This window comes from Phalaenopsis equestris, unplaced genomic scaffold (genome assembly GCF_001263595.1).
Source record: "Phalaenopsis equestris unplaced genomic scaffold, ASM126359v1 Scaffold233471, whole genome shotgun sequence".
In the NCBI taxonomy this organism is placed as follows: Eukaryota; Viridiplantae; Streptophyta; class Magnoliopsida; order Asparagales; family Orchidaceae; genus Phalaenopsis; species Phalaenopsis equestris.
In genome coordinates, this window is record NW_018251417.1 from 6,627 (window position 1) to 20,394 (window position 13,768).

A 13,768-nucleotide genomic window follows, 5' to 3' on the forward strand; every position below is an offset into this window, starting at 1 on the left:
TATATATATATATTGTAACATTCGAAGAAGTGATCTTAACCGTCCCCTAAAAAGCTACATTTGGCAATAAAGCAACGGAAAAACCAAATTACATTCAGAAAAGCATTGAATACACAGAGCAGATCTCACAAGAAAATTTGTTGATTAAAGGGTAAAAAAAAAAGATAATTGTGCGTGTGAGGAAAGACGGATGGAGAATAGTTCTTACATCTCAAACACTTAAATAGTTAAATGAAGCCCTACTATTTAAGAAGATATATCACCCAATACTTATGTCCTTACATCTCAAACACTTGAAAAGTACTTTGTTGTTGTTGTTGTATTCATTAAATAAACTTATATACAGCATCTGTATGACATGCCTTCATTTGGTCTGATTTTTCGGTAGTAAAAGTATTCTCCAGCCGTCTTTCCTCACACGTAGAATTATCTTTTTTCTTTTTTTTTTAACCCTTTAATCAACAGTTTTTCCTATGAGTTCTGCTCTGTGTATTCACTGCTTTCCTTGAATGTAATTCAGTTTTTTCCGTTGCTTTATTGCCAAATTGAGCTTTCTAGGGGAAGGTTAAGATCACTTTTTCGAATGTTACAATATATATATATGGAACAATTACGTACATAGTACTCAAAACATTGTTATTTACAAATCTAGCTCCCCCTTTCATCCATTTTTAAATTCTCACCCGAATACCAAAATTCATGATAGAACTCCAACCCATATTTTTTATTTATATTAAATTCTCAATGTTTTGATCGTAGCAATGTTCAGTATTTTAAAAATATTATTTCGGTGTTAGATATTGTGCCTAACAATATTTCTGGTGCTATATGTGTAATTATCCTTAATATATTTAATTAATTTTAAAATATTCAAAATAATTTTTTATGTAACGTTTAGGTATTGACAGCCCTCATAGATATGTAATGAAGGCACCGGTTTATCCACAAATGATTGGAAAAGCTAAAATATAAAAAGTAACGTTTAGGGGTTAGAGATGTAAAAACTTAGTTATTGGGTGATATGTGCGCAATATCTTCTTAAATAGTGGGGTTTTATTTAATTATGTCCCGTCATTCTATTTTTTAAGATAAAAACAAAAATGACATAAAAAAAGGTCAATTGCATGAAAAAACACCTCAAACATTGTTATTTACAAATCAAACACCCACCCGTTCGCATGCAGGCTCCAATTAAATTTTGCCACGAAGATCTAATTTAAAATATTATCTTCTCTTCTAAAATGGTGTGAAGCCTAAAGCACGAAGGCCATCCCATTAATAATTTTGCACGGCAGAAGTAAATGGACGATTTTTACTTGGCAAAAGTAAGAAAATAATTTTTGTGCAGCAAAAAATAATTTTTTTTTTTTTACAAAACGAGCCATAAACTAAAGAAATGAAAAAAATATTCAAATTAGTAATACGTGAAACTCATACGACAACTTGAAAAGCTAAAATATACAGATAGTTCAATGACAAACACTTCACCCACAACAAGCAAAAAGTAGAAAACACTCTTAGTAAAGATTGCTCTCCGATCCAGACAAGCCTTCTGGAAACCACAGGGCGATCTCTTTTCTCGCACTCTCAATTGAATCACTTCCATGTATTACATTCCTGCAGTAACAGGCAAAAAAAAAGAGTAAAAAACTTACGAGCATAAGAGGAAAAAGAAAGAGAAAGTTAAATAATCACCTCCCAATTTCAATTGCATAATCGGCCCGAATAGTACCAGGTTCCCATTTAGTAGGATCAGAAGCCCCAATAATCTTTCGGCATTTCACAATAACATTATTGCCCTCCCAAACCATGGCCACCACAGGGCCAGATGTGATGTCCCCCACAAGTGCAGGGAAGTAGTGTGTTCCCGCCAAATCCTCGTAGTGCTTCTCCGCAATGGACCGCTCCACTTTTAAAAACTTCAACCCTAAAATTCAATTCAAATGGATGATCACTTGTGGCTACAAAATATATAAACACAAAATAGTTGATATGCAAGGGGATTTGATAGAAAACCAAATACCTTTCAGATAGAAACCGTTACATTGGAAGCGTCCGATTATCTCAGTAATCTGATGAGATGCGGGATGTATAGATTTGAGTAGTTCAACTTGAAGATGAGAGGAAAATTAGAGAAAGAAAATGTGGATGGATAGATTATCAGGTTTCGATGGACGCCATCAGGCTTGATCATGATGAAAGTCTGCTCCATCTTAATTGTTTCACTGGGTTAGATCTATCTTCGGTTCAATCAAGGGAGGGATGGGGTTTCTATATATAGGCAAAGTTCTATCTACGAGTGGCTCTTACTATTTTTGGAAAGGAAAATTTGACAAATTCCAAATAATTCCACTTCTTAAAAGGTTGCTCTTATTTTTGGAAAGAAGGCCGTTTTTAATTTTGGAAGCTGTTCTTGTTTTTGGAAGCTGCTGTTATTTTTGGAAGCGAATTTTGAAAAATATTAAATTGGATAAATTCAAATTTATTTTGCATTGTAAATAATGCGCTGAAAGACTAACAAAGCCTAACAAATTGAGCTGAGTCAACTGAACCCTACCAACCAGGATAATCGACCGAGCCAAGCTGGCCCAACTACTCGAGCGGAGATTACTGAGCCAAGAAATTACTAGATATGAGTCGACATATACCAAAAAAACTAACGTACCCATTGTAAGCCCCGTCCAAATGAAGACAAAATTATAATATCACTAGTGTACTAAATCCTATATGTACATAGCATTTAATGAAAAACGTTTCTGTACAATTATCTCCAAAATTATGAAACCAAGAAAATATAATTTACTTAATTTATTTTTCTTAAAATCATTTTCATTATGTTTTTGGAGGATTTACATAAATACCGCTCCATTCTCATCTTTTTAATTATATAACATTTAAATTTGTTTTAGAAATAAATTAATTTTCAAATATTTAAAATAATTTTAGATATTTAAAGTTGTTTTAGAAATAAATTATTTTATTGTTGAAAACCAAATATAAAAGCTCGTAGAAAAATAAATTAAATAAACATATTTTTAAGATCAAAACAAAAATGACATAAAAAAGGTCAATTATACAAAAAAAAAAACACCCGAAACATTGCTATTTACAAATCAAACACCCAATCGTTCACATGCAAGACTCCAAACCACGAAAAAAAAAAAAGCAAACTTCACCCATAACAAGCAAAAAGTAGAGAACACTCCTAGTAAAGATTGCTCTCGGATCCGGATAGGCCTTCTGGAAACCACAGAGCGATCTCTTTCCTTGCACTCTCAATTGAATCACTTCTATGTATTACATTCCTGCAGTAACAGACAACAAAAATAAAAATAAAAAACTTACGAGCATAAGAGGAAAACGAAAAAGGAAGTTAAATAATCACCTCCCAATTTCAATTGCATAATCGGCCCGAACAGTACCAGGTTCCCATCCAGGTTCCCATTTAGAAGGATCATCCCATTTAGAAGGATCAGAAGCCCCAATAATCTTCCGGCATTTCACAATAACATTGTCGCCCTCCCAAATCATGGCCACCACAGGGCTAGATGTGATGTCCCCCACAAGCGCAGGGAAGTAGTGTTTTCCCGCCAAATCCTCGTAGTGCTTCTCCGCAATGGACCGCTCCACTTTTAAGAACTTCAAACCTAAAATTCAATTCAAATGGATGATCAATTGTCACTACAAAATATATAAACAAAAAAGAGTTGATGCAGGGGGATTTGACAGAAAAACCAAATACCTTTCAGACAGAAACCGCTGCATTCGAAGCGTCCCATTATCTCAGTAATCTGATGAGATGCGGGATATATAAATTTGAGTAGTTCAACTTGAACATGAGAGGAAAATTAGAGAAAGAAAATGTGGATTGATAGATTACCAGGTTTCGATGGACGCCATCAGGCTTGATCATGATGAATGTCTGCTCCATCTTAATTGTTTCACTGGGTTAGATCTATCTCCGGTTCAATCAAGGGAGGGATGGGGTTTCTATATATATATAATTGTTTCACTAAGTTCTATCTATCTCCAGTTTCAATTACGTGCTTTGCTAAATAATTTAATTTTTTGTCATCTGAATCTATAATAACAATAGTAATAATAAGAATAATATTCATAATTAGTAGAATAATCTGCATCATTTTTATTTTAATAGATGGTGCTTTAAAATGTTATCCGTTAAGCGCTTATTGATTAGATTCAACAGCCATTTGGAATAATTTTATTTTTTTTTTTTTTTTATTTTTTATTTTAATTTTAAATAAAATATATTTTATTTTTAAATAAAATATTTGCATTATAATATGATGAATTTATTTAATAAAATAATCTTGCTTTTGTCCTTTAATATTTGCATGCACATATAACTAGAGAAAATTAATCTATTTAATCAAACTCATTAAAATTTAATTAGAATAAACTTCATAATTCTTAAGAGGCTGCTTCTAATAATCTTGCTTTTATTTAATTAATTTTTACGTTGACTTTGAAATTTTATTAGGGGGGAAGTATTCAATTTGCAAGGGAGCAAAAGTTCCCAAGCATAGTGTTTAGGAATAACATCGCGCCAGAATTTCATAATCGAACTATCAACTAATAAGACACTTTCTTCTCCCCCATCTAGAACGTTGATGACTAAGCCAGCAGAGGTGGTCATTTTAGTCTCAGTTAGTGCAATGTCGCCACTCTGACAAGCTGGTGGACTGGCGGTTGTCATTGGCGTTGGGACTGCTGATTTATCCTCCTTAGACCTTAATGTCATTTGTTAGATATTGCTCGTATACTAGATAAGAGATAGATGCTGGAGTGGAGCAGAAGCATTTGTCTAATCAGGGGAAGTTTCGTTATTTGTAATTACATTTTGTACGTCAGGGTGTATATATATATATATATATATAAGTCTTGTTTGTAACCCTAGGTAATTGTACTCTTTTTTCTAAATTGAAAGAAAAGCTGCCGCTCTGCTCCCGAGGATGTAGGCAAATTGTTGAACCTCGTTAAATCTTTATTTTTTGTTCTTCATATGTGTCGATTCTTGTGCTTCTTTGGCCTAAAATTCTCAACAAGTGGTAAAAGAACGAGGTTCTAGGGCAGAAAAGTTCGCGTAGCAAGGAGGAAGAAGGATTCAGCGAATTCCACAGCGGAGTTCGGCAAATTCGACAAGGGCTTCAGCGATTTGATGCAGGAAGCATGTTATTTTTAGTTTTAATTCTTGTCAATATTTATATATGATGCTAAAATGTTTTATTTTTTTAAAAATTCAGGTTGGGGGAGGGAAGTTATATTAGGGAAGTAAAATTTTGAATATAGAAATGAGTAAAACAATTTAGTTAAAATTTATAGTAATGAAGAAAAACTTAAAGTTAAAAATTTTTATTGTGGAAAATCCTAAGTATAGTGTAACTATCTTTAGTAAGAAAAATTGTATTTTTGAAAAATTTAGAAGATTTAAACTTTTATTTTCAAAACTTAAATTTTTTTTATTGAAAGTAATTTTCAAAAACTATTATTATGTTTTTAAGTAAGGGAGATATATCAACTCTTTGCTTTAGGAAAGGAAGGATGGAATTCAAAATCATTAAAGGCCTATCCAGATAAAGTAATCATTGCCTGAAAAGAGAAAAATAAAAAGAAAAAGAAAAAAATGAAAAAAAGAAAAAGAAAAAGAAAAGAAAATATAAAAATGGAGAAGAAGCTTGTGGATTAGTGTCTAATCATAAATTTGTTCCACTTCTGATCTTTCTAAAGCATAAGATTTGAGAAACTCTTAAGCTTAAGGATATAATATGGTAAGTAAAATTATGCTTAATAATTTTTATAAGTGGAGATTATAAAATGCCTAAACTCTATATTTGGATAATCTACAGTATTTCTGAATTAGATAGAAACTCATATTTTCATGTCTTAACATTAAATATTTCTAAACATTAAATTGGTCTCATTTACTTATATTTTTCTAAATTGGACTACTGTATTTCTATATCCAAATTTTAGTAACTGCTAAAGCAACTCATATACATCATCAACTTATTTAATTTTTAAAAGATTGAAGGGTCACTTGAGGATAATTAACATTTTAAGTTTGAGAGATTTTGATACACCTAAATATATAGTCTTTATGTATACATTTTTAATGAAAGGTATTTATGTGTTTTTTTCAGGTACAATCAAATGGATGAAAAATGATAAAAGGAGTGAAAATGGATCAAATTTGCGCTAAAAGAAGTGAAAATGGTCAAATTTGGTGAAAAATGACGAGGGAGCAAAAATGAACTGGGGTGCCTAAGTGTCAGTTATTCAGAGAGAGCCGCGCCTAAAAAAAAGGTACCCTGCCCTTAAGTGCCAAGAGTAGTTATTTGATGATTTACTTAATTTGAACAAATTTTTTAAGAGGTGTTTGAAGCAACCCTTAGTAAAATCGTGAGAATTAGTCAATGGACACCAAAATTCATTTAATTGGCTTTTGAAAGGAGGAACTTCTAGAAGATTCATTGATTGGAAACACACTTTGAAGAGACACCAAGACACCTATTGAATTTTCATAAAAAAAGACTTGGATCATCACAGAAGAGAGGTCTGCCATGAGATATCCATAGTTACCATTCATCTTAGTAACTGTCGCCGCCACCGCCATCACCGCCGCCACCGTCCACTTTTTTTTTTGAGTGTTAGTTTGTATTATGAGTGAATGAAGAGAATTCAAAGAAACTTCAAGACATTTGGTGGTTAGGATTTGATATAAGTGTTTATCTTTGTGACTACATTTGGTTTTAATTTAGATTTCTTGTTTGTGTGCATGATTTCTACTTTTAAAATGATGTGTAATTATGTTTTCTCTATAGATTTTGAGTAGTTTTTTTATCTTTTTTCTTTAAAATCATAAGTAATTAAATATTTAAAGGAAGTTGTGTGAAGTATTAGACTTCAATGTTGGAATAAACCTTTGCGTGGCTTTCTTAAAATTAATATTGATGGGAGTTTGAATAAATTTTTTTATTGGAATTGGTGGAGTGCATCAAAATTTTGAAGGAAAATGTATTTTATAGTTTTCTGCTTCTGCTTAGCTGTGTCTCCTATTTGTACTGAAGCTGAAGTCGTTATAGTTGCATTAACTTTAGTTGTTATTTGTGTTTGGCATTTGATTGATATTGAGATGGACTCTTTGAAACTTTGAAACTACTGTATTAAGAAAAAAGGGTATCCTTGAAGTCTTATTACTCAAATGAAAAAAAATATTTGCTCTCCTTAAGATTGCGCAGGTTAATGGGCTATTTACCTATCGAGAAGGAAACCAATGCGCAAATTGGGCTGCTAAGCATAGGTTGGAGAAACAAGACTTCATATTTTTATTTTGAGTTCCTCATGAGCTTTCTATTCTTGTTCATGGTGATTTTTTAGAATCTTCTTATACTCGATGTGATAGTATATTTTAGAATTTTTTGCGTGAGTTGTACTTAGTGACAGACGGTTTCTTAAGTTTTTATTTCTTTGCATGAGTGTAGATGGTTGGTGTGTAGTGAAACTATCGATCACAAAATCTGTAAAAAATTTATTATTGGAATAAATTTTTCTACGAAATTCCTTAAAAAACACTGCCCTTAAAAAAGTTAGTTCATGAAACTAATGAAACAAATATTAGGATAAGGTCTTGGAATATAGATACTCTCAATGGTAAATTAATGGAGTTAGTTGATATTATGATTCATAGAAAATTTAATATCTTTTGTATTCAAGAAACTAAATGAGTAGGAGAAAAGACTAAGGAGATTGATAATTTACATTTTAAACATTGGTATTCTGGTAAGAGTCACACTAAAAACGGTGTACGTGTAATTATAAATAAGAGTTTAAAAGATAATGTTGTAAATATTAATAGAGTTGGAGATAGAATTATAGCCCTTAAGATTATCATTGATACTATGATTTTTAATATTATAAGTGGTTACGCTCCCCAAGTAGGTTTAGATATATGGTCTAAAAATAAATTGAGGAATGATTTAGAAGACTTAATACAAATGATACCTCTTGAAGAAAGAATTTTTATTGGAGGAGTGTTGACCTCACTTTTGATTGTGGTCTAGTTTTTCTTCTTTAGTAGCCCAGGGTCTAGCCATAAGACTTTCCTATTGACTATTTCTAGAAAACTAGAAAAGGAACCCTCACCATTAGAAATTCTACCATCTTCTTTACTCAACTTGAAGCTCTACATATTGGTCCTAATCTCTAGCACTTAGTAGGTTTATGGGGGAGCCCAAGGAGAGTTCCCATAGGACTGCTTGACCTTAGGGTTGACCCTGAGTGTTGGTCTAGAACTAAGGTACTCACCTCACTCACAATCACTCACAAATACAAACCCAAAATTTCTTGACTTTGATCCCTTAATCATTTGGGAGACTCATGTAGATGGTCCCCTAAACCCAATGGCCCTAGGCTAGGGTTTAGCTAAGACCAGTACATAAATGACCCAAATGGGGTTTCCATTGGTCCATAGCTCATTTATGGTAGTTGGCACCCCAATTGTACAAAAAATACTCAACATTGGTCCATAGCTCATTTATGGTAGATGCGGGATATATAGATTTGAGTAGTTAAACTTGAAGATGAGAGGAAAATTAGAGAAAGAAAATGTGGATTGATAGATTACCAGGTTTCGATGGACGCCATCAGGCTTGATCATGAATAATATGCTTCAAATCAAAAGATTACAACTAACAAAGTTGTACCAAATAATAATAATAATAATAATAACATACATAGTTAGTAGAATAATCTGCGTCATTTTTATTTTAATAGAAGGTGCTTTAAAATGTTATCCGTTAAGCGCTTATTGCTTAGATTCAACAGCCATTTGGAATAATTTTATTTTTTATTTATATTTTAATTTTAAATAAAATATTTGCTTTATAATATGATGAATTTATTTAATAAAAAAATCTTGCTTTTGTCCTTTAATATTTGCATGCACATATAAGTAGAGAAAATTAATATATTTACACCCATTATTTAATTAATTTTTACGTTGACTTTGAAATTTTATGTTTGTATGTAAATTTACTTACAAACATAAAAATAATATCCCTTTTTATTTGAAGATAATAAGGGAAAAAACACCCATTATATAAGATTTTCTTACCACGGGGCCCGAAGCTTGGATGGGAATGCAGGCCGTCTCAGACGATCCCAAAGCTGAAGAGACGGGTGGGTGGCAGGCCTAGGGGTGTAAACGAACCGAACACGAACGAACAAAGCTTGTGTTCGTGTTCGGTTCGTTTAAAATTTAATTTGTTTGAAATAAGCTCGTGTTCGGTTTTTTACGAACGAGCCGAATACTTATCGAACGAATCGAACATGAACTCGTTGATGAACCGAACACGAACTGTTCGCGAACAACGAGCTTTATTGACAGCCACTGGCAGCAGAGTTTAAGAATCTGAATCACCGAATTCAGATCAGATTTTGCCGAAAAAGAGAAATTTTAGTTGATTTTGGGAGCTCAAATGTTGAAATTTGAGCATTTTTTTTTTTAATGAATTGATTTTTTTTTTTTTTAATGAGTTGCTGCTAGGGGTGCAAACGACCTGAACACGAGCGAGAGCCATGCTCAGCTCGTGTTCGGCTCATTTATATTTCGAGCTCAAAAAATATATTCGTATTCGGCTCGTTTGCTTAACGAGCCGAACCGAGCTGTTCACGAACAAATAGTCATTTTAATAATCCTAATCATGTAACCATAAGACAATAAGAGTTTGAGCAAGATTTAAAAATTATTATTTATATTAAAACATCATTTGAATCTAATTTAATAATTTTTATTCTATTTTCTTAATCAATATTTTAATTGATTATAAATCTTTGTAGCCATGTAGTAAATTAGATTTTTTAAAATACAACTTTTTATATATATATATATTGTTCGTGTTCGGCTCATTTACATTTCGAGCTTAAAAATTTGTTCGTGTTCGGCTCGTTAGGCCTAACGAAGGAGCCAAACAAGAGCTTCTTAACGAGCCGAACACGAGCTGTTCACGCACAGCGCGTCGTTTTGTCGTTTTGACAGCCCTAGTTGCTGCCCTTTTTTATTATTATTTCTTTAAATTTTTTTATTTTTTTCGAGTTATTGTTCTTTTCTAATACCTAACAGAGCTTTTATTTCTTATTTTTAATTCGTAAGGAAGAAGGTAGAAGACTATGAGACGGAAAATAAAAAATCGGGAAGCTAAAAGGTCGTGAATTAATGTAGATTTTAAATTTTTTAAATTACTAATTTAATGGAATGAATTAATTTTTACCATAAATATTAGCATTCTAATGAAATATATCCCGTGCAATTTAATGTGCTAAAAAAATAATTAAATGTCTTTTTCACAAAAAAAAAATATATAGAGAGAAAAGAGATTTACTAAATTATCTAAATTACATAAGATTTTTTTAAAATTTTATTATTATATAGATAATAATGAAATTAAATGATAATATGACACTAAATAGGACGCAGTGGAGAGAAAGGATTCATGTAGCCGACCCCACATAATGAGATTAATGCTTTGTTGTTATTGTTTATTATATAGATAAATTGTTAAGTTATATGTGCGTAGTTGTTCACTATGGACATAACAAATAAGTGTAACAAAATCCTATCGTACTTCATAATGAGTTAATATTATATTTGTATGTATATAAATGATTTTTATGGGCTGGAGAAGGTATTAGCAGGTCCAATGAGCCTTGATAACATATTTCTTTCCCAAAACTCCAAAACATAGCGATCGTGTATTACTTGTTGGGTTGACCTATTAAGTTGTTCTGCCGAACCGATCAGCTAAGTGTCAACTACCGAGTATCAGGTTAACCGGTGCAAATTAACCTACCAAACTTATCTGCCGAACACCTTCTATTGAGTGCATAACAAACGAGTATTAGCTATCGAGTAAATATTGTCGGCTACCAGCTTCCAATTATTAACTATAGAGTAGTTTTTGTCAAGTGCCAGTTCTAAATAAAGGAAATGGGCATATCTGACAGCCATCGGCGAATTTAGGAGATGAGCAAGCATTCCACGTAGGGAGTAGGCAAGAGATAGCAAAAGTTCCCAAGCATAGTCTTTAGGAATAACATCGCGCCAAAATTTCATAATCGAACTATCAACTAACAAGACACTTTCTTCTCCCACATCTAGAACATTGATGACTAAGCCAACAGAGGTGGTCATTTAAGTCTCAGTTAGTGCAATGTCGCCACTCTGACAAGCTGGTGGACTAGCGGTTGTCATTGGCGTTGGGACTGCTGAGTTTTCCTCCTCAGACCTTAATGTCATTTGTTAGATTTGGCTCATATACTAGATAAGGGACAAATGCTAGAGTGAAGCAGAAGCATTTGTCCAAACAGGGGAAGTTTCATTATGTGGGTTAGGGGTGCGGGGGCATCTCCCCGCAATACAGTTAAGGGGTAATTTTGGAATTACAGATTGTATGTTCGGGTTATATATATATATATATATATATATATATAGATTACATTTTGTACGTCAGTATATATATATATATATATATATATAAGTCTTGTTTTGTTTGTAACCCTAGATAATTGTACTCATTTTTCTAAATTGAAAGAAAAGTCGCCGCTCTGCTCTCAATGACGTAGGCAAATTGTCAAACCTCGTTAAATCTTTATTTTTTATTCTTCATTTGTGTCGATTCTTGTGTTTCTTTGGCCTAAAATTCTCAACAAGTGATAAAAGAGCGAGGTTCTAGGGCAGAAAAGTTCGGCGTACGAAGGACGAAGAAGGATTTGGCGAACTCCACAACAGAGTTTGGCGAATTAGACAAGGGCTTCGGCTGTTCGGCGTAGGAAGCATGTTATTTTTAGTTTTAATTCTTGCCAATATTTATATATGATGCTAAAATATTTTATTTTTTTAAAAATTCAAGTTTGTGGGGGGGGGGGGGGGGGGGGAATATTTTTTATTATAGAAAATTTTTCTAAGAACTTGAAATTTATTTGTTCTCAAATGTATTTCAAATAAATTTGATTTTAATTTGAAGAAAAATGGTCATGTATATGAAGTTATATTAAGGAAGTAAAATTTTGAATATAAAAATGAGTAAGAGAATTTAGTTAAAATTTATAATAATGAAGAAAAACTTAAAGTTAAAAAGTTTTAGTGTGGAAAATGCTAAGTATAGTGTAACTATCTTTAGTAAGAAAAATAATATTTTTGAAAAATTTAGAAGATTTAGACTTTTATTTTCAAAACTTAAATTTCTTTTATTGAAAGTAATTTTTAAAAACTATTATTATGTTTTTAAGTAAGGGAAATGTATCAACTCTTTGCTTTAGGAAAGGAATAGTGGAATTCAAAATCATCAAAGTTCTATCGAGATATAGTAATCCTTGTTTGAAAAAGAGAAAAAAAAAAGGAAAAAATGAAAAAGAAAAAGAAAAAAAAATTAAAAAAGGTAGGAGAAACTTGAGGATTAGTGTCTAATCAAAAACTGGTTTCACATCTGATTTTTCTAAAGTATAAGATTTGAGAAACTCTTAAGCTTAAGGATATAATATGATAAGTAAAATTATGCTTAATAAAATTTTTAGGTAGAGATTATAAAATGTCTAAAATCTATATTTGGAGAATTTATAATATTTTTGAATTAGATGAAAGCTCATATTTTCATGTCTTAACATTAATAATTTCTAAACTTTAAGGTGGTCTCGTTTACTAATATTTTTTTCTAATTACACTACTATATTTCTACATCAAAATTTTAGTAACTCCTATAGAAACTAATATACATCATCAACTAATTTAATTTTTAAAGGATTGAAGGGCCACTTGAGGACAAGTAACATTTTAAGTTTGTGGGATTTTGATACACCTAAAATATATAATATTTTTATACACATTTTTATACCTATTTTTGAGATATTGCGTTTTAATGAAATATATTTGTGTGCTTTTCTTTCAGGTACAATCAAATGGATGAAAAATGCTAAAAAGAGTGAAAAATGGTCAAATTTGGACAAAAAATTATGAAGGTACAAAAATGAACTGGGGCGCCTAAGCTCCACTTATTCAGAGAGAGCCGCGCTTAAGCGTCAGTTATTCAGAGATAGTCGCGTCTAAGCGTCAGGTACCCCGCGCTTAAGCGTCAAAAGTAGTTATTTGATGATTTATTGAATTTGAACAAATTTTTTGAAGAGGTGTTTGAAGTAGCCCTTGGTAAAAACGTGGGAAATAGTTTAGGACACGAAAATTCATTCAATTGGCTTTTAAAATGAGGAACTTCTAGAAGATTCATTGAATTGAGACACATTTTGAAGAGACACCAAGACACCTTTTGGATTTTCATTAAAAAAAACTTGGATCATCACAGAAGGGAGGTCAGCCATTAAACATTCATAGTTATCATTCATCTTAGTAACAGACACCGCCGCCGCCCATCGACGCCATCGCCGGCCACTTTCTTTTTATTTTGAGTGTTAGTTTGTATTATGAGTGAAAAAAAAGAATTCAAAAGAACTTCAAGACATTTGATGGAGAGGATTTGATATAAATGTTTATCTTTGTGACTAAATTTGGTTTTAATTTAGATTTCTTGTATGTGTGCATGATTTCTACTTTTAAACTCATGTAAAGTTCTGTTTTCTCCATGGATTCTAAGTAGTATTTTTATCTTTTTTCTTAAAATGATAATTAATTAAGTATTTAAAAGAAATTATGTGAAGTATTAGACTTCAATGTTAGAAGAAGTTGTGATGATTTGAAATCTTG

General features: G+C 31.8%; 2 protein-coding genes across 2 annotated transcripts; both read right to left on the reverse strand.

The window, feature by feature from the left end:
* Positions 1-1,455: 1,455 nt before the first annotated feature.
* LOC110038672 (nucleoside diphosphate kinase 1-like) lies at positions 1,456-2,228 on the reverse strand. The gene is made up of 4 exons (XM_020743567.1): positions 2,162-2,228; positions 2,024-2,072; positions 1,696-1,927; positions 1,456-1,617 (listed from the first exon to the last, which is right to left on the reverse strand). The coding sequence occupies exons 1-4, from the start codon at positions 2,210-2,212 to the stop codon at positions 1,518-1,520; spliced, it is 432 nt and encodes a 143-aa protein (XP_020599226.1). The 5' UTR covers positions 2,213-2,228; the 3' UTR covers positions 1,456-1,517.
* A 951-nt stretch (positions 2,229-3,179) lies between these two features.
* On the reverse strand, positions 3,180-3,949 carry LOC110038673 (nucleoside diphosphate kinase 1-like). Its single transcript, XM_020743568.1, has 4 exons — positions 3,881-3,949; positions 3,743-3,791; positions 3,386-3,647; positions 3,180-3,305 (listed from the first exon to the last, which is right to left on the reverse strand). Exons 1-4 carry the CDS (start codon positions 3,929-3,931, stop codon positions 3,206-3,208), a joined length of 462 nt encoding a protein of 153 aa, XP_020599227.1. The 5' UTR covers positions 3,932-3,949; the 3' UTR covers positions 3,180-3,205.
* Between the last annotated feature and the right edge of the window lie 9,819 nt (positions 3,950-13,768).

What these genes read in the sequence shown, in the direction of transcription:
- LOC110038672 (XM_020743567.1), bottom strand. Translation starts at nt 2,212, where the DNA reads ATGGAGCAGACTTTCATCATGATCAAGCCTGATGGCGTCCATCGAAAC. An exon ending in ATGGCGTCCATCGAAACCTG is followed by an intron (nt 2,073 to 2,161) that starts ATAATCTATCCA and finishes GCATCTCATCAG; the next exon opens with ATTACTGAGATAATCGGACG. An exon ending in TATGCAATTGAAATTGGGAG is followed by an intron (nt 1,618 to 1,695) that starts GTGATTATTTAA and finishes CTGTTACTGCAG; the next exon opens with GAATGTAATACATGGAAGTG.
- LOC110038673 (XM_020743568.1), bottom strand. Translation starts at nt 3,931, where the DNA reads ATGGAGCAGACATTCATCATGATCAAGCCTGATGGCGTCCATCGAAAC. An exon ending in ATGGCGTCCATCGAAACCTG is followed by an intron (nt 3,792 to 3,880) that starts GTAATCTATCAA and finishes GCATCTCATCAG; the next exon opens with ATTACTGAGATAATGGGACG. An exon ending in CAGCGGTTTCTGTCTGAAAG is followed by an intron (nt 3,648 to 3,742) that starts GTATTTGGTTTT and finishes ATTGAATTTTAG; the next exon opens with GTTTGAAGTTCTTAAAAGTG.